General features: G+C 37.0%; 2 protein-coding genes across 3 annotated transcripts; one reads left to right on the top strand and one right to left on the bottom strand.

The window, feature by feature from the left end:
* The first annotated feature begins 1 nt into the window (after position 1).
* Positions 2 to 2769, top strand: ANKRD37 (ankyrin repeat domain 37). 2 transcript variants are annotated; one of them, XM_006178350.3, is made up of 5 exons: positions 5 to 246; positions 466 to 618; positions 1484 to 1575; positions 2088 to 2291; positions 2537 to 2769. In XM_006178350.3, coding segments are annotated over exons 1-5 (477 nt in total). In that variant the 5' UTR covers positions 5 to 219; the 3' UTR covers positions 2538 to 2769. The 2 variants fall into 2 exon arrangements, with proteins under 2 accessions (XP_006178411.1, XP_006178412.1); XM_006178349.3 differs by lacking the exon at positions 2537 to 2769 and having other exon boundaries at positions 2 to 246; positions 2088 to 2295.
* Positions 2770 to 2832: 63 nt separating this feature from the next.
* Positions 2833 to 19867, bottom strand: UFSP2 (UFM1 specific peptidase 2). The gene is made up of 12 exons (XM_014553901.2): positions 19784 to 19867; positions 17099 to 17177; positions 14249 to 14432; positions 14101 to 14167; positions 11748 to 11905; positions 10941 to 11133; positions 9493 to 9639; positions 6724 to 6888; positions 6404 to 6528; positions 4907 to 4983; positions 3956 to 4080; positions 2833 to 3003 (listed from the first exon to the last, which is right to left on the bottom strand). Exons 1-12 carry the CDS (start codon positions 19784 to 19786, stop codon positions 2917 to 2919), a joined length of 1410 nt encoding a protein of 469 aa, XP_014409387.1. The 5' UTR covers positions 19787 to 19867; the 3' UTR covers positions 2833 to 2916.
* Between the last annotated feature and the right edge of the window lie 111 nt (positions 19868 to 19978).

Here is a 19978-nt window from a genome sequence, read left to right as displayed (position 1 = left end):
GGCGGCCGCTGGGCGGGGAAAGGCCCGGCAGCCAAGGGTTGGGCTGCTGGAGCTCAGCCAGAGCTGGGGCGCGGCGGGGAGGGACTGGCCCGCTCGCCCTGGCGATCTTTAAAATTCTGCTCTTGGGCGGCCTGCGCACTTTTTCCTGCCGGTCTGCAGCGAGTGCCCAACCGCTCTGCTCTCCTTCCAAGGACTCCTGTTCTCTACTTCAGGGGGGAAATGCTGTTGCTCGATTGCAACCCAGAGGTGAGACTTGGGACGCTTTTGTCCTGCAGGCTTAAGCGTCCGGATGTCTGTGGGGTCGGAGCTCTAGCTAGGGTGATGGTGGACTGACCACTGGGCGCTGCCGAGTCAAGCCTCTTCGGAGTTGGAAGGTTTTTAGAGTGGGGTGAAGATTTTAAGCCCTGGGAGGGCATGAGCCTGGACAAAGGTGAGAGGGGTGCTGGAGCTGTTCTTTTCTCGCAGGTGGATAGTCTGAAGCATCTGCTGGAGACCGGGGCCTCCGTCAACGCACCCCCAGATCCCTGCGAGCAGTCGCCTGTCCACTTGGCCGCAGGTGGCGGCCTTGCTTGCTTTCTTCTCTGGCAGCTGCAGGCGGGAGCTGACCTCAATCAACAGGTAACTAGGTAACTGTTGCTGTGTGCAACCCTCCCTTCCACCCTAGATCCACACAAACATTTCGTAGACGCCAAGATATCCAGTCCTTTCAGTTGTTACAAACATGACTGTCGCAACGATGTCCAACAGAAATTTGAGAACGTTTGTAACTTAAAAACTTCTAGTAGACACATTAATGAACTAAAGCAAAACATGAAATTAGTTTTAGTAACTTAACCCAATTAATCCAAAATATTGTCATTTCAATATGTAACCAGTGTAACAGTTACTGATAGGTACTTTACATTTTATTTTGATGTGTGTTCTCAATCGGGTGTGTATTTTACATTTACAGCACATTTTAGTTTAGACTAGCCACATTTCAGGTGCTCATTAGCCATATGTATGACTGCCGGCTACTACACTGGACAGCGTTTCCAAGGTCTGCAGCTCATTGCCAAAGTAACAGTTGCTCCACTACCAAATTAAAAGTCTCAGGATAGCAGCTGAAATACTACTTGTGAGGCATGCTGACAACCAATATAATTTACAGAGCTTTCTTAGGGTAGTTTGCACCTTCCATTGAATATTAAAAGTATGGTTAATTTTAAAAGTTTTTTTTTTTTTTTTACTTCTGTAGAATTCTATTATGCTTTTATTTACTTAAAACTTAACGTATGTAGCTGTGGCTGCACGTTTTCATTAATGACAACTTTGTATTTAATAGGGTACCAAGTGAACTTTATTTAAAAAATTAAAAAATTCAGTCCAGTACACTGCAGTTTTGTCTTCCTCAAATAGCTTTCTCAAACAATAGACTTCACCTACCAACTTTCAAAAGAAAGTATTTTGGGTAGAGACTAAAATGTGCCATCTTATCTGTAAGGATGTTTTTGGAGAAGCTCCACTACACAAGGCAGCAAAAGTTGGAAGCATGGAATGCCTCAGCCTGCTTGTAGCCAGTGACGCCCAAATTGAGTAAGTATGAAATTACTGGCTTCAAATTTGTACTTTCTTGGTTTAAACTAACCAGACTCCTGCAGCTTAATTACATGTGCTTTTAAAAATGGCTAATTGATAGTGTTATTTGAATGTTAACTTAAGCTGTTAATAATATCTGATACTATTCAAGTAAATAAAAAATGGATCCTAAGCAATTAAGTGCAATTCTTTTCATACATTACAGCAGTGTTACATCTTAGTTTTGATTTAGCAAATCCATTCTATAGACGTTCTTATTGATTTCCTTTTCGTAGCTATTCAATGTATTGAACACAGAATGCTGGTTCATTCATTCTAAAGATGCCCACTCTGTGCTAGTCATTGAGGATATAATAATGAGCAAAAATGGAATTCCTCTATTCTCCCTTTACCTCTTCTGTTCTGCAACCAACATTTGTATGAGCCCAAAGTGCCTTTTTTAGGAAGATACAAAAAAAGGCTAAGCAATTGTCAGCTGTTACTTAACTCATTTTTTGTCTTAAATTCAGTTTATGTAATAAGAATGGGCAAACAGCTGAAGATCTTGCTTGGTCATGTGGATTTCCAGAATGTGCCAAGTTTCTTACAACAATTAAAGGCATGCAGACAATAAAATCAAGTGAACAGTCCAATAAAGATCATTGTGTTCCAGTGCTCAGACAGAAACGAAGTTTTGGGAGTGAAGAAAATACAAATGGGAAAAGGAAGTGTTGGTAAGTAAGTCGTAATTTCTTCTTGCTCCCTCAAGGATCTCTTAATCAGCACAGGATTTATCATTTCATTTAAATATTGGCAGTCTTATTTCTAGTATATCTTTTTATTCTCATTAACACACTTTCATACTGGTTGCAGTTACTACTACTAGATTCTAGAGACCAAAATCTGTCCTGCACGGTGGAAGGTTGGGGAGGAAACCTTTTTAAAAAAGTTTTTAATGTTAGTATTTTTTTAACAACAGATGTCGTATTGGTTATGAAGAGGTGTGAAGAAGGTTTTCACTTCATGCGGATCTGCTGCTCAGCTACAACCTATGGGTTTTGGCTTGTCAGTGTGTCAAACTCCTTCTAAGAAGGAGAAAACTTTCTTCTAAGCGAAGATAACGTTGAAGAATACATGTATTTACATGCCTATAATTTTTTGGTTGTGCGTGCTTTGTCTTTTAATTTATTAAAGGAATGTCTCAAGAATAAATTCTTTTCTTTATGCAAAATTTACAACCTTTGGAAAAAAACATAGAAACCATCAAACTATACCCAGGTTTTAATTTGAAATTAAATTTATTCTTTATCAACAAATTTATTATATAACTTTACTGCAGTCTTTTGAGTCCAAGATATTTTAAATAATATTTGGTCGCTGGGGAAGACATAAGTTATAGTAAGCATCCTTGTTCCAAAAGTCTGGGCCCTTCCATCCACACCAGCCCTAGTTTGGGAGAAGGGAGAGAAAAATCTTTTACAAAATTATAGGACTACATAACTGAAATTGTAACATTTTACAATCCTGCTCTGTCAGCAGAATCTTGGAATAAGACTCTTAATACTTATATAAAGTATTATATAAAGATCTGAATTCCTATAAAGCATAGAAAAATAGCTTATTTGGGTCCACGTAAGATATAATTAAATGTTTTAAAATTCTATAGTACTTAATCATAGAAATCATACAAAAGAGAAAAGCTTCATTATCATACTGTTACTATCACATTTTATTGGTTCTAAGATGTATGGTTTTACAATTCTGGCCGATGATGTCAGGTGAAGTTTAACTGGCATCTGTCCATACAAGACTACTAATGATTTAGTACTGAAGCTACCATATGTGAGAATTAGTTGCCTGTAAATTAACTTAACTACCTCCTTTAACTAGTAGTTTAAACATCAACAAAGACTCTTAAATCTGTCTCAAATTCAAATCCTTTATAGAATGAAATTAAGTTATATGTAAATAAATTAAAAGTGGTCAAGCCTTCACAATGTCCAGCACACTGCTTAGCTAATTTCTGGTTTAATTCTAAAATTATAAAGGCTATATATTCCACTCTATTTCAAAGCATTGCTAGACCTTACTATATTTTTTTAATGCAAAGCTATAAAAAAGTCCAAAAAATACATTTATGAATTTTGTGTTCCATTATTGAGTTTAATGACTGAAAAAGCCTTTATAAATCTAACCTAAATTTTGTCTCTCACAGTTTACTTTAGTTCTTTTTTCCTATCTAGAGAGAGAGTCACTCATCATACCCTTAGAATACCTCCTTACAGTGAGGATCACTGCCCTCAGTTTATAATCCATTTTTCTGTTAGTTGCCAGTTTGCTATCCTTTTGTTCTGGGTTCTGTGCTTTGTAACTAAACCTGTGTTAAATGAATACTTACCTTTTCCAAAATAACTTGGAGATCTTCAGCACCTGTATAATGCGGATCTAAAATCAGAAATTTTATCTGCCCTGTAATCTCATTCCATGCAACTCCTAGTATTGTGTGGGCCAAAACTCCTCCCCCTATAGGAGGAAATATGACATGAAAAGGCACATATTAATCTCAACTTCCCATTCAATTCCAATTTTAGAAGATTATTTTGCCTATCAGAGCATTAAAAACTAGCCTACACTGTAAAAGGCCACATACAATGTCAAATAAACTCTGAAAATATAAAATTGCATCTTTAAGATAGAAAAGATACAATCATATCTATAATTATACAAGGTTTATATTCCACTGCTATATTCATAAAATTACCTAAACTGTAAAAAAAAAAAAAAAAAAAAAAGGCCACAGAGGGTCTAACTCCTTCCAACAGAGTAACAGGCACCACTGTGGGCAATGCTGCCTCTGCTGTGAATACCTCCAAAGGTGCAGCCCACCTGCTCATTTAGTACTTTCTGATATTCTGCTGAAATCCGTCTACCTACATTTCTTATACACCAGTCTTAGTCTGCCTTCTGTCATCCCAGGGGAACTCCTATTCCTCATGGAACCGTGACTCTTTAGCTAGTCTAATCCTTTTACTTTACAAATAAAGTCCAGAGGTTAAACAATGTGCATAACACCACGTAGCCAGCCAAGTTAATGACAACCCTCACTTATGCTTCTTTTCCACTCTGCTCTCAACTCTTTAAGTATCTGAACACAGTTATCACTTTTCTTCTTAGCCTTTACTTTTGTAACTTTCCAGCCACCTTGGAAAATTTAAAATAAATACCCAGAGGTCTGTAGGTATGGTGTAAAAGCTAATTTTAAAATGTTTAAAAATGCATGATTTTATGTGCCATTAAATATTTAAGTTAATGATAATCAAAAGAACCCAAGATGTCCAAAACACCTTACCGATCATTACTGGAGTTCCTTCACTCTGGAAATGATTAGCCAGTTCCCGTCCCTGACAGGCCATTTCAGAACCTTGGCTAAAAGGAAACCATTTTCTGTCAGATGAACTATGTCTAAGGTCAAATAATGAGCTTGAGAGCTAATGTTTTCTATCTTTTTGGTTTCTTTTTTGGTTATTAAAAAAACACTATAAATTTAAATAAAATTAAGTGGTAGGGAACTGACTGAGACAGCAATTGAAAGCAATACAACCTCTCTAAAAATTTAAGGCCACTAAATGTGCTAGGAAAGAAGACCTTGATTCTTCGCTTCTGGAACTGCATAAAGAAGGTCCTGGATTTTTAACGTGAGATTTAAAGTGGGCACCATGGTCACTCTGATGCCCAGGGGCTCTTATGGGTGGACTTAAATTCAGAAGAATGACTTGTAAGTGCTAGGTCCTTGTCTTCTCGCTGTCAGACTCTGAGTCTGTATTTCCTCATCTTTAAATGAGACCAATAGTACCTGGACCAAAAATCTCCTACATGACAGGAGATTTCAGGACTAAAGCAAACTATGTCTGTGCAGCCAATGTGAAAACTGCAAAATGTTTTCAAGTACAACATATTTTTAGGAAATATTTCAATGTCATCCAATTTTTCGTTTTGAGAAGAGAAAGATGACCAGATGAAGGAAGATTTTTTTTTTTTTAGAATGGAGGTGCCAGGTGGTGCTAACCCTTAGCCCTTGCTTTGTAAGTAGAGTATAAACACTGTTTTAATGGGCCCAAACTTTCACTTTTTAATCATTACTTAATTTATCACTACTTAACTTATCACTTGTTAGTGCTGACTTCCACAGCCAATCCAAATTGCAACTGTGAAATCAGATGTATTAAAGCACTTAAGACAATAGGGACAGTGACACTATGGTTATCAAGGTTGTGACAGAAAACGGACTTAAAACAAGCTCATAAATAAGGAAAGCTAGTGATGGTCACAGAAATCAACCTTATTTAATATTTGCTCATAGTTTATTATTAGAATTATAATTAAAATATATTGGAAAAGATAAAATGAATGTGTTATTTGGACACATTATTAGTTTATTAAAAATCTTAGTAAGAAAAAGAGCAGGAGATAAACAAAAAGGTCAGTCACAGATCAACATTTGATTTCTTCCTTTCAAGACTCTAATGATTTAAGCATTAAAAAACTAGACTTCCTGTAACTCTACTCAAAGTTGACATATTTCTACGTTTTCCTCTTCTAGACTAAAACTGCGTCTAGGCCAGACAAGCAGATATCACAAAGTTTACTCATAAACCCAAACACCTTCTTAAAAATAACCCCCCAAAAAATTAGGGTTAGAAAAATGAGGGTTATAAAGCAACGAGGCAACGCGGAAGAAGAGAAAAGAGTGAAAACAAACGTGGGGAAAAGATGCAATTTTTCTTTTTTAATGAAAATGACAAATCCACTTTGAAATGATTTCTCAAATTTCTGGAAGTGTCCTTACCTGACAAACAGTATTTTTGAAGTTACACCGATAAGCTGGTTCAGTACCAGCTGCACCTCGATGGAGCCAATCCACTGCCGAGATCCGACAAATGCCGCTGGCTTGTCCCCAGCATCAACTAGCGCCTTTGTGTATTTAAAGATACAAAAAAAATCCATACACAAGACAGCTATTAAAAATTATGTTCAGGGCAGTATATTGTTTTTCTTCAAAGCAGAAATAAGTCTGTACCATGAGGTAGTATGAATAATCATTATATGGTACTTTAAGGGCTAATAAAATGTACAATTGATTATAATTCAAAATGGCATGTTCCGTACCTGCTGAATTTCTCTGTGTGTTGGAATGGATCTCTCTGTGTATCCCTGGTGTCTGAACCAGGAGCAGATGGTCTGCAGAGAGCGATAAGCGCAGCCCCAGCCACTGTCATCGATCCGATCCTGCATGTAATGGTGGTAAGCATACGTGCCCTGGACCACGTGCGTCTATATAAAAAGAAGAAACAGGGTAAAATATCAACTTAAGGTAGACATATATTTAAGATATATACGTAAGATACATCTATATATATAATTACATTATATATATAAAAAATACCTGAGTCGTGTCTACTGTTCTCAGAGCTAGACTGGCTCCTTATAAAAATTTTTTAAAAAAGAGTTAACACTCCCTGACTCTTTCAGTGAGCCAGTATATCAATGATATAAAAGTGACAATATGAGAAAAGAAAATTATAAGAGAATACCATTCATGAACATAGATGCAAAAACTGAACAAAATACTAACAAACTAAATCCAGCAGAGAATAAAAAATAATAATGAATCATAACCAAACTAGGTTTATCTCATGAATGCAAATCTAATATTGTTTGGAGATTTGTACTAAAGGAATTAAGAGTAAATAGCATGATGCCTGTAATAATTTTCTTTGAAAACACTCAAGGGGCAAAAATGAAGGAGAAATGGGGGGAGGGTATAGCTTGGGGAGGAGGGTATAGTTCAGTGGTAGAGTGTATGTTTATCATGCAAGAGGTCCTGGGTTCAATCCCCAGCACCTCCATTAAAATAAATAGAAGCCTAATTACCGCCCCCCACCAAACATACAACAACTAAAAAAGGAGAAATGAAGCAAATATAGCAAAATGTTGACGTTGTTGCACATGTGTAACAAGAGACATATACAGTAATGTTCACAGCAGGGTTGTCTAAATAGCAAAAAACCTGGGGGAAAAATCATACAAATGTATATTATTCAGCAGTAAAGATAACTGAACTACAGTTAGCCACAATACCATGGATAAATCTTAGATACATAATATTGAGTGAAAAAACAAGTTGTAGAAGAGTATGCACAGAATGACACCATTTCTGTAAAACTCAAAAGCAAGTAAAACTAAAAGCTAAACTGTTGAGAGAATATATACATATATGGTGAAACCATTAAAAAAAAAAAGGAAGTGAATGATGAACACAAAACTCAGTATAATAGTTCCTCCTGGGGTGTGGGGAGGCAGAGGAAGGATAAGGAAGGAGCACAGCAGTCAGACTGGTCATACTCTAGTTCTTAAATTGGGTAGGGAGCTCTGCAGTATTTCATTTCTTTACTACGCTTTATAATTTACATGTATGTTACATGTATGTATTAAATGTCATACAACAAATATTAAGAAAACATAAATGCTTCCTGTATTTTTGTCATACAGATCATGAACCCATTTCATTGTGCAAAATCAATCAGCACTTATTCAGTACCTTCTGAGTGTCCAGGTGCTTAGAAAAGAATTATTAGGAATTAAAAATGAATCTATGATATAATATCTACCCTAGAAGAGTTTCAAATATAATCTGAGAGAAGAGTTATGTAATAATCTACTAAAAAACCATCAAGAGTTATGTTGTTTGTCAGAAACTCTAAGTTTTCTATTTCCTATTCTGACTCTGTGACTGTAACAGAACAAGACTTTCAACCAGGAATAGTCTCTCAAGATTTCCTCCCATATAAGCAAAGTAAGTGAAATCATTTAAGATCACTCAACTGTGGACTAAGGACTCATCTGTATACGAGTAACGGTGAGTCCTCAGTCAGGGCCCTTCTGTGGGAAGCTGGTCTGCCCAGAGCTCTTGCAGGTGCAGCTGCCGCCCCAAGCGCACGCTGCTGGCCAGAACCGGAAGTGGGCCCCTAACTGCCCTAGGGTCGATGCTGTATCATACATTCATTTTTAATTCTTAAGATTTCCTTACAAAGCACCTGGAGTCTCAGCAGGTACTGAATAAATGCCATGACAAGATGGGCCAATCAAGTTTTCTCTTTTGGGAATTTGAATTGAGAGGTACAAGGGGAAATCAGGCAGCAAGCGCAAGGAATGAAGCTGAAACACGCATACAACGAGCAGCAAGAGGGAAAGCAGGAAAGGTTACACCAAGCTGAAACAACGAGGAAACAGAAGATGAGGCTGAGAAAAGATAAAGGGAAGGAACAGGCCAGTCAGGATCAAAAGCACACACACAGAAACCTGAGAAGTACTTCAGGAGTCAACGTAAGCCTTGAGTCTGAGGCAGCTGCCAGTCACAGGGCTGCTTTGTGCTAAGAAGCGCAGCTGTACAATTTCTATTCCTGGTTACTCATGAGACCCTCTCCTACTGGCCTACATGCATCCTTAAGGGAACCCTTCCCTCCCGCTCCTTTTCTGAGCTACCTTTGGTGAAAAGATCTACCCCCTACAACTAGGTACATGTGGTACAGGAAACACAGGACTTTACTAGCTTTTGCCTACAGTGTCAGTGGGGTAGAAACAGGCCCCTAGTTAGCATGATTTCTCAGCTTCAGAATAAAAGTAAAATTGGATAAGCCTTTAAAGAAATTAAGGAACAGAATTAATTAAGGAACAGAATCTATTCCCAACCTTTTTAGATCACTGTGAATTACTGCTCTTTTACTCACGATCATTAAAAGAAACGAGTGGGAAATTATGTTCTAGGGATGACACACATTATGAATCAAAAACAAAAACAACTAATGACAGTATAAGCAAAAAACAACTAATGACAGTAACGATTAACTGACTCCCATATGTAATTATTAAACTCACCATACCAGTCTCTACGTTAGGTGGATTGAGGTAACCATGCGGATTTCTAATGTAGCCATCTTTGTATGGTTCATCTGGAAAGTGGTAAGCATTAGCCCTTTTGAAATAAGGTCTGTCATGAGGCAGACTGAAGAGATCATGCAACTCCTGAATGAAATAAAAATCAACAGGAGAGAAAAGAAGTTAAATGACATAGATTCCTAGTCAGTAAATAAACTCAAACTAAAGATATGACACAGAGAAAATTTACTATATATTAATTACAAAAGTCATCAAACACACAACTTAACTATGGTGAAAGAGGGTGAGATTCAAACTAAAACTAAAAAAGATTTATTTTTGTTTATGTATATGGATAGAAAGTGGAAGGGAATATAGAAAAGTGAAAATAATTTGTTAGAGTGAGGGAACTGAGATGTTTTAAAATTATTTTTTATAACCCAGTCTGTTAAAATACATCCAGGCTAAAGACTGGTTTTGAAACAGACTTGTAAATGAGTCAATTGTAATTAACAATGATACAATTACATCAAAGTATTTAAAAAAATCATGCTTAGAATACTTGACAAATATAAGGCGTACTGATTGAATTACAGAGTAGAAATTGGTGGTATGAAACCAATTAATATGACATCAAAATAAAAATACACATACATGTTTAAAAGGCAATATATTCCTGAGTGTATACAAATAGGTAACAGACACCTTGAAAAGTCTGACTTTTTTTTGGTATCTTCTATCTATTCTAGCAGTTTGAATACGATCATCAGCTTGTGTAACTGCTGCCCCTGCAAATCAATTAATCTAGCACTTAGAGAGAGGTACAGTGTTACACCTCTTTTCAGGGACAGAGATTGGGAAGATGTTCCCAAGGTATAATTTGATGGGTGCCAGACAAGGCCACACATCAAAAATACGTACTCCCAAACCAGTCATTTTGCCAGTAAATCTCATTTCTTTAAATGCTGATCATGTTTTCTTTAAAATGCCTCTAATAAAACCCAAATAATCCTGGGAGGTAGAAGATGGACTATTACTACAAATCCTAATTAGAATCAGCATAAATCCTAATTTCCCTGCTCTAACTGTAATCTTGTCTCTTTCACAAATCCGCAAGTAATGGAAGGAAAAAGGAATTTATTACATTATACTCATCAGCTGCTCTAGGCAAGTAAGCATCTTTTCATGTCCAAATTTCATTACAGAAAAATAACATATGAGCTATACTAAACATATGAAATTGTTACATATGGTTTAGCATATTTTTTCATTAATAATACTTTAAAAAGTTACATGAGAACAGAAATTAAATAAGATGTAAAACAAACAGTCTGTGTCCACATTTTAAAATTAAATCATGAAATAATTTCCATTTATTAGAAACATATAATTGAATACAAAATGAACTACAGCCATATTTTTTCTAAGAATAAATGAACTGGTTTCACCTTTCTATAGGCCTGCAGCTGACCATCTGGAATTCCTGATGGATATGAAATTGTTACAAGATTCTTTCCCCCTGGTAATAAAAAGTGCAATGGTTCAGGGACCACGATAGATGTTCCTTTCATGTGTTTCAAAATGCATTTTTCCAGATCAGTTAGTTGATTATGAATTGCATCAACTAGAATTTTACGAACCCTGTAGGGGAAAAATATACAAGTGCATTAGCAAAAGTTACAGTGGTTATGATACATGAAAGCATTGAGTGAATATATCCCTAATATAGTAAAAAACAAACAAGCAAAAAACCCAAAAAAACCCCTTGTGGGGAGGGTATAGCCCAATTGCTAGAGTGTATGCTTAGCATGCACAAGGTTCTGGGTTCAGTCTCCAGCACCTCCATTAAGTGAATAAATAAATAAACCTAATTACTTCCCACCTCAAAAAAAAAAAAAATTAAAAAAAGTCAAAAACAAAAAAACTCCCCCAAAAAATAAAAACAAAAAAAATCCCCTTAGCTGGACCAGGTTTATTAAAGGAAGTTCTAAATAATGCAAAGTTAAATGTTAAATAAACTATAAGTTTTCTTTGTGTAGATAAAGGGAAAACCTTACAGGTTTTGCATATTACTCTACTTCCTCCAATAAACACTTAATTACTGGATAGTTTTTAGTTTAAAAATAAACGAGTAAATCATAGTAAAAACATCACCAGCAACCCTGGTTTGCCTATATGATACTTAAAAATGGGCTCCGATTACTTCAGGGGAGGGTCCTTATTTAAATGTGGCAGTAGTATTATAAAATGCTTACTTTCCCCATGTTTCTTCTGGAGCAACAGACACAACCACATCGACTGGTAAAGTCATATTAACATAGTGGTGCCCTCCGCTTTCTCTTTCAATGATGGGCGTTACGGCTGCCAGAGGGGTTGACATTTCCAGCATAAGATCTATATTTACTATCTGATGCTGTAAAGACAAACAGTTCGTTTACAGCACACTGAACAATAATATAAAAGGTAAATAAAAGGACTTTGTAAAGATCATATAAGCTATATTATGGTAAACTGTTTAAAAGCACAAATCTTATCTTAAAGAAAAGTTTTTCTCGGCTTCAAAATTATCTGAGGAGAGGTGTAGAGTGAGTGAGGAGTGAAGACTGATGATGTATTTATAACCGTTAAAGTTGGGATAGGATCATCAGTGTTCATTACACTATTCTCTATACTTTTGTAAAGACTTAAAAAGAAGAAAATCAAATGAACAGGATAAAATAATCACAAACTGAAGGAACTAAAAAAGGTCCACTGACTGTATACCCCTGGTCTGAAGACATAAAGAACTATAAACAAATACTGAACTCTATTAGTAGGTTTGATTTTGACAGTGGTATGGAAAAATATTTCTAAAGATACTTTTGGTAGGTTAAACAAATTTAGCAAAATATTAAGAGTACTGGAAGCCAGGTTTCTCCCTGGGAAAAGGCAAGGAATTGTGTGATGCTGAAACAGCACTGGAGTTATAAATATGATTTACACAGGTAAATAAGGATGCGTGTGTTATATCTGTGTGTTACACATGTGTAGTATGTATGTACACATGTGTGTGCTCCTTGGAGAAATGGCTGATTCCTGAGCTGGAACAGGGAAAGTACATGATAAGCCTGGAACATTTTGTGGAAGGAAGAAGGAAGTACTCAAAAACAGTGCCAAGAGGACACTGGAGCCAGCCTGAAGTTTCTACTGGCCAAATTTTAGGAAATGTGAACATCAAAACAATGATAGTAACAGATTATAACTCATTGCGTAAGAATCCATGCTTCCACGCAGATAATAAATGGGGAAAAGGAAAAGCTCTTTCCTCACAGTATAATGTCATGTAATAAATGTATAAGGAAACAACAGACTTGGAAAAATCATCACTTTGCAACCATCAGATTAATGGTAGTTTCTGGCAAAAATTATCTATCGATGCTAGGGTGGTAGGTAAAAATTTGATAAGAAATATGATACATACATACACTCAAAGCATCTGCCCGCAAGATACTTATTAATTATAAAGGGAAAAAGTAGCACCTCATAGTGGAGAGAACTGGGGGATACCACACTAAGTGACCAAAGTACCACCAACCAATATCAGAACAAACAGCACATGCCTCTTTCCTAAGATGTGCTGAGGAGGACACAGTCTGTGGAATTCCTACCAACAATGACAACCTCAATCTGTCATGAGGAAGCCTAAAACAAACCCTAACCCAAGCTGAGGAACAGTCTACAAAATAACCGACCTGTATCCCTCAAAATGTCACGTTCCAACTGCTGGTAATTCTCAAATCCTTATCTACGGCCCACAGCTTCTTTGTACACTCCACATTTATAAATCTAACAGTTCATGGGGACACCTCCCTGATGTCTCAAACATAACATGACCAAAACTGACCTCATGTCTTCCTCATCTCCCATCTTTACCCAAGCAAGAAGCTGGTCATCCCACATCCAATTAACTTCCAAGTACAATACATTTTACTGCCCAAGTATCTCTTGCATCCATTCCCTCTTCTCTATGACCACAGCTACTGGTTTAGCTCGGCTTCTACTGAGTGGTCCCTGCCCACATCTCCAACTTCATGTCCACCCTATTTTACCTATCAGTCTGGAAAAACACGACAGCCATATTAACTGTATACAACTTCCTGCCTTGAAGTAGCAGCTCCATTTTATATCTCCAATATCTGGCAAAGTTTGTGGCACATGGCAGATACTCAACAGCATTGGTTCAAAAATCAACAGAACAAAAACAGTGTGAAGAAAAGTAAATCATTTATTATTTACTATCTTATATAGCATAATGTGTCACTGTCATGTTTCAGAATGATTCCTTTTAATCTTTACATAATTTGTAAACGTACTCAAACTGTTTTTTTTTTTGTGGGAACAAAGAAAGCATCTAAAAAACTCATTTAAGATATGTATTATCATGGGAAAAGTGTTTAGATATGTGAAACAGAGATAGAACCTCTGGCAAGTCATTTAATCTTTGTAGATCTGAATAATCTGATCTATAAAAAAATAAGAGAGTTGGGTTAAGTAATTTCTAAGATCTCACTTGATTCCAAATTATAGGATTTAAATTTTTACCGCTAAGAAGACAAGTGATTTGCTTACCGTGTCTGACAACTTTCTGTCTTTCTTCTTCATGAATTTTCGTTTTGTATCTTCTTCCTGTTCAAATCTAAATTTTTAATACACAAAGATGTTTAAAATATGAAATGATGCTGTGAAAACAATTCTAGCAGTCTTCAAGCATACTCACTGAATAAATCGCATTATGTTCTTACAAGCAGAACTATCAGTCAGTTCTCCTGGAATGGTGTTCATGTCACTGTTAGGCCATATATACACTGAGCTGTGGCCAATTCTGAACACAAGCGCATTTGAAGAAAGCTTGGTTGACAGGTCACTCAACACATGTTTTAGTGCTTTCTTGACAAAAATTTCTAAGTTAAAAGAATATTAATAGAAGTTAATAAGAAAAAATTTTAACTTTTTAACATTAATTCTTCCAAACACACAGAAGTAGAGCACAGTAAAACTGATTCCCAAATATCCATTCCCCAGGTTCCATAATTATGAAAAAATTTTTGCCACTTTTTAAAAACTGAGATAAAATTCACAGACCATAAAATTCATTCTTTTAATGTGTACAATTTAGTTGCTTTTTACAATCATCACTATCTAATCCTAGAACACTTCATCACCCCAAAAGAAACCCAGGACTTACCAGGGGTCACTCCCCACTTCCCTACACTCACCCATGGCAATCACTAACCTCCTTTTGGTCTCTACAGGTCTGCCTATTTCTGGACATTTCATATAAATGGAATCACACATTATATGGCCTTTTGTGTCTCATTTCTTTCACTCAGCATAAAATTTTCAGGATTCATCCATATTGTGAATTCATCCATAGCAAGAATCAGTACTTCACCACTTTATGTGGCTGAATAATATTCCACTGCATGAATATAACACATTTTGTTTATCCATTCATAAGCTGATACACATTTGGGTTGTTTCTATTTTTTGATTATCATGAGTAATGCTATGAACACCTGTGCCTGAATTACTGTGTCAATATATGTTTTCATTTCTGTTAGGTGATCACCTACAAGCAGAGCTACAAGGTGACTCTGTTTAACTATTTGAGGAACTGCCAAACTGTTTTCTAAAGGAGCTGCACTATTTTATATTCCCACCAGCAATGCATGAGGATTCCCGTTACTTTCAAAATACCATATTATTTATAGCAATAAAACTGTTGAATGAAATTTAAATTTCTTTGTAGTTCTTTTCTTCCTTGGACTACATCCCACTAAGACTGTTCAAAGTACTGTGCTCTCAAGTCCCAATTCTATTCTCTGTGTGGTATGTCATCAACTTGATATTTCTTTGACTTTATTTTCTAGTATTTTCTCTTGACATGATTTTTTTGAATATGTAAAACATTTTCATGGACCCAAAGTCAAAACTTTTAAGAAGATATATCTGAAGAAAAAGACAATACTTATATACTTGTCCTAGCTTTATACTCCTAACCATGTGTAACCCTGTGGTTAAGATATTTAACTATGACATAGATAGCTTGATAAATAAACACACTGGTGGTAGAGAAAAGATTACTTACACAAAACAAATTTAAAGACATCCTGATACATTCAGAAAGCCAAATTTAATGGTTTTTAGCTGCACTACAAAAAACAAACATAATTCCTGGATTACCTTATCTCTGAAGGACCATGAGGTAAAGTAATCTAAAACAATTGTGATGTCTTTAAAGTTAGGTACCTCTTTCCTCTATATTTCCTCATTAATAATTCCCTGACACTGAGTATTTGAAGGGGTTTGATACAGGAGGAGGAAATCTACCAAGTCAGGGGACAAGCTCATACATGTAGCTTACTAGGTAGAAAGTATCTGCAGCCCTTGTTTACATTTGAAATTACATCATTATAGCTGTTGATTAATAAATCAATTATACTTTGCAGTAACTTCATAGCAAATTATAACTTCAATTTATATTAAGTTGTGAATATAAGGCTTTATCCACACAAGCTACATATTAGGGAACAACTCTACTTTACTAACAAGAGGGGCTTAAAAATGAGTTTGATTTAGTCCTTGTAAAATGATTCTCATCTTGATAGCACAATAGAGAATCACCTAAAAAGTTTACTGATGCCTGAGTCTCTGTCCTAGGGACTTACTTTTAATTGCTCTGGGAGTGGGGACTGGAATGTGGACTAAGATTGAGAATATCTTTTAGTATGAAGGGACGGGTCAGGAAGTACTTTCTGCATTCTCTCCCTTCCTCTTTCCATGGGGCCAGAAACAACAGTCAGCTGGTGATCTCCTTCAAAGAACTCTGACACTTTCTATTCCTTGTCTCTCTGAACTTCTCTGTGGCTCCTGACACCACTGATCATACTTTTCATGTGTGATTTCACTTACCATCAAGGTGTTGACTATCATCCTTAAGAGATATTAAGTTCTCCATCTCCAATTCTGACCATTCTCATTAAGTTTCAGACTCAAATTACCAAATGCCTGTTGGGAATGGGCACCTGACATACTGTGGCATCTCAAATGAAACACACCTCCAACACAGCTCCTCATCTGCCTCCTCTGGTATTCTTTACCTCAATTAGTGGTGGCAATCAGAAACAGGAAGACATCCTAGAATCTGGTTAAACAAACCCTGCTGATTTTTCTCCCTAGAGCTTGCCTACCATTCCTAAACAACACGACATTCAAGAGAGTGCGCTCTGGAGACTCAGGATTACGCACAGTTGCAAGTCTTTAATGTACAAGTCTGGGTGCCTTGTTTACATTGTGCTCACTGTGGATATTTATATTTATTGTGACAATTTTCTGCCAGAGGCAGTAAAGTTTCTTAAGAAAGGGGACACTTTTTTCTAATGTGTGCAGAAGACCTGAATGGGTGAGGGGTGGTACTGGAATAAAGCACCTAAATTTAAACCCAATTTATATCACTTACTAACTGTGTGATCTTAGTTTATTCATCCTGTCTTTCACTCAGTTCTATCTGAAAAATGGAGATAATCTCAGTATATTTCGTTATCAATAAGTTTTATGGTGGACCTACCATCAGCAGTAGCTAGCTGAAAAGCTAGATCAAGGCCTCCTCTTATTCTGAAAAGTATATCCATAGTCTCTGAAATCACCTAAGATAAATAAAACAAAAATTCCATTGTAAAACAAACCAACTCATCCTCATATAAGTTAGACTCTAACTGAATTTAGGTTAAGGCATTAATTAACCTTGACTCTTCAAATTATTTTGTGAGTTAATACTTGTCTTATGGAGGGAAAACAAAATACCCTAAATTCTAAATTAGGGCTTCTTTACCTTTGTTCCACAATGAAACCACCCAAGGAGCCTAAGATACTGACACCTGGGCTGCACCCCCAGAGATTCTGATTATTGGTATGAGGAGGATATAGGCACAAGAATATTTAAAATCTCCCCCATGCCAGTGAGGAGCACAGCTCTAAGACAATATTTCTAAATTATAATCCTAACAATTATAGGGTTTAACAATGACATTAAAAAACCAATGGTAAAGAACATTGAACATTATGATAACAAACTGGTAGTCAAGACAATGAGAGGAAACTAATATATCACTGATGGGGGAATATAAACTCTTAGAACTCTTCACAGGGTGATGTGGCAATAAGATTCAGAAGTCTTATATTCACATTCTTGACCTAGTAATTCTGCATTTAAAAAATTTACTCTAAGGAAGTCTGCAAAACACACAAAGTTTCAGGTATAAGGGTGTTAACCTAAATGTCAGCAGAGGAGGTTGATTAAATAATTATGAATTATAGAACCATAAATAATCATGCTTTACAAGAATATTGAATGGCACAGGAAAATGCTTCCAACTTACAAAGGGGAAAAAAAAACACTTATAAAATGGAATCTATCAGCAGTTCTTAGTTTGGGTCCCTATGCTGAGTTTCAGGTAGTTGATGACATAAAACAAAAGACGTATCATTGTGCTGGCAGGGGAGGGGTGGGAAGGAGGAAAGGAACGTCTGGAAAGAGGTGTCAAAGACTTCATTAGAATCTCAAAATACATCCCAAACAGGCTGAAGAACCTGTACTACACAGTAAGAACCCTGTTTTGAAATAAATGGATAAGGACTAACATTTACTGAGCTCTTAAAAAGTAAAAGGCACTATGCTAAATGACTGAACATGTATTAACTCTGATCCTCAGAACATTACAAAGCAGGTACCATTACTGTTTTTCTCATTTATAAATCACATTTTTAAAAGGGTGACTGCTTTTATTTATTCCATAAGTTGTAACCTGTTGAAAGGCCATACCCTTTGCCTTAATTCTACTTCTTGGAATTTATACTAAGGAAATAGTCAAGAAAGTTCAGGACAAATTTAGCTTCCTTGCTGTCCACTTACCATACTATTGTTCTTCATAGTGAAAAAAAAAAAAAAAAGAAAGAAAAGAAAAGAAAAAAGAAAGCACTTAAATAGCTACTATCAATAAGAAATAAAGAACAATAGTATCATACAAAATACTACTCACTCATCTGAGTAAAAAATGTTTAATGACAATGAAAGTTAACAAGACAAGCAAGAGCAAATTTAACTGTTACTGTATGAGTTTGCAAAATTTTATCACTCAAGTGTGTTTTTTCTTCTGTAAAGCTGGAAAAATATACAACTTCACAGGGTTGTTGTGAAGGTTCCATAAGAAATCATATGTGAAAGCACTAGAAACCCCCTAGACTTCTGAATTGAGATCCTCTCTGAAGAAATAACACTTAAGCTTAGATCTGAGGGTAAGTTGGTAAGCGTGTGAACGATTCCAAAAGAAAGACAGGGGTGGCGGTGGAAGAGTCCCTTCCAGGCAGGGGCTCAGACTGCTGAAAGCCTACTTAAAAGATCATTTTAGACACCACGGCAGATGGTTAGATCTGAGGGTAGCAAAGATAAGGATGGTTATAGCAGAGACAGTGACAAGTGACAGCCATTTAGAAGTAGAATCCATAGGATTTGATTGCTGAACAGATGTTCAGGAGTTGAGAAGAGGGAAACGTCAAGGATGACATCCAAGTTTTTGGCGTGAACAAGGGTGGGGTGGATGGTGGCGCAATGAACTGAGACGGGAATCACTGTAGGAAGAGCAGGTGAGAGATGAGAGGAGGTGGGAAGAGTAAGTCAGTTTTGAACTTACTGCGTCTGAGATACATATGAGCTATACAAGTGGAGGTATAAGCTATTAGATATGCGAATCTGGCGCTCAGAACAAACGTCTAAGCTGTAGATACAAATTTTGGAGAAAGTATAGGGTGTAAAGAAAAGCGCTAAACACATCTAGGATATGGATTGGAGAACCTAGCTAAGCAATTAGGAAGGAAACTAGCGGAGCGTGACATCACAGGAGCTAAGGGTAAAGGGTATTTGGAAAGTTACTCATATCTTTCCCAGTTCCAGTCCTTCTTCAAAACCTTCAAAACCGTCTAATAATCTCTCATTTTCAAAATGCATACACAAGGAGAAGCTGCAGGGAGCGCGTATCCAAACGCGGCAGAGCGGAGGGCTAGGGTGCAAAAACTGTGCAGGGTAGTGGCCCTCCGGGAAGAGGCCGAGGACAAGGCCGCCCAGACCACGGAGTTCTCAGCTGCCACGGTGGGCCGCGGCAGAACCAGTTCTTTCAAGGGCTGTGGAGTCGTACTCGTGGCGGCTACCGAAGCCTGAAGGGAAACGCTGGAGTGGGAGGCGAACTGGGGTACTCACCATGCCTGCGACGCGGCGCTGATGCAAGGCCTACGTCCGCCCGCAGCTCAAGAGGCTGGCCCGGAAGTGGCGTCACCGAGGGGCGGGGCTTGAGGACGCCGACTACAATCCCACCATGCCCTGCAGCATACGTAGTGGAGCGTACCACCACGCCACCTCTAGCGGGTAGATAATGGGGCGGGAAGCAGAAAACTC

Source organism: Camelus ferus, chromosome 26 (genome assembly GCF_009834535.1).
Source record: "Camelus ferus isolate YT-003-E chromosome 26, BCGSAC_Cfer_1.0, whole genome shotgun sequence".
Classification (NCBI taxonomy): Eukaryota; Metazoa; Chordata; class Mammalia; order Artiodactyla; family Camelidae; genus Camelus; species Camelus ferus.
This window is presented reverse-complemented; position numbering and strand designations above follow the sequence as displayed.

Coding starts and splice junctions, on each gene's coding strand:
- ANKRD37 (XM_006178349.3), top strand. CDS start 220: ATGCTGTTGCTCGATTGCAACCCAGAG. Junction 247..465: donor TGCTCGATTGCAACCCAGAG/GTGAGACTTGGG, acceptor CTTTTCTCGCAG/GTGGATAGTCTGAAGCATCT. Junction 619..1,483: donor GAGCTGACCTCAATCAACAG/GTAACTAGGTAA, acceptor CTTATCTGTAAG/GATGTTTTTGGAGAAGCTCC.
- UFSP2 (XM_014553901.2), bottom strand. Junction 11,906..14,100: donor ACAGAAAGTTGTCAGACACG/GTAAGCAAATCA, acceptor TTGTCTTTACAG/CATCAGATAGTAAATATAGA. Junction 6,889..9,492: donor CTAACGTAGAGACTGGTATG/GTGAGTTTAATA, acceptor CTTTTTATATAG/ACGCACGTGGTCCAGGGCAC.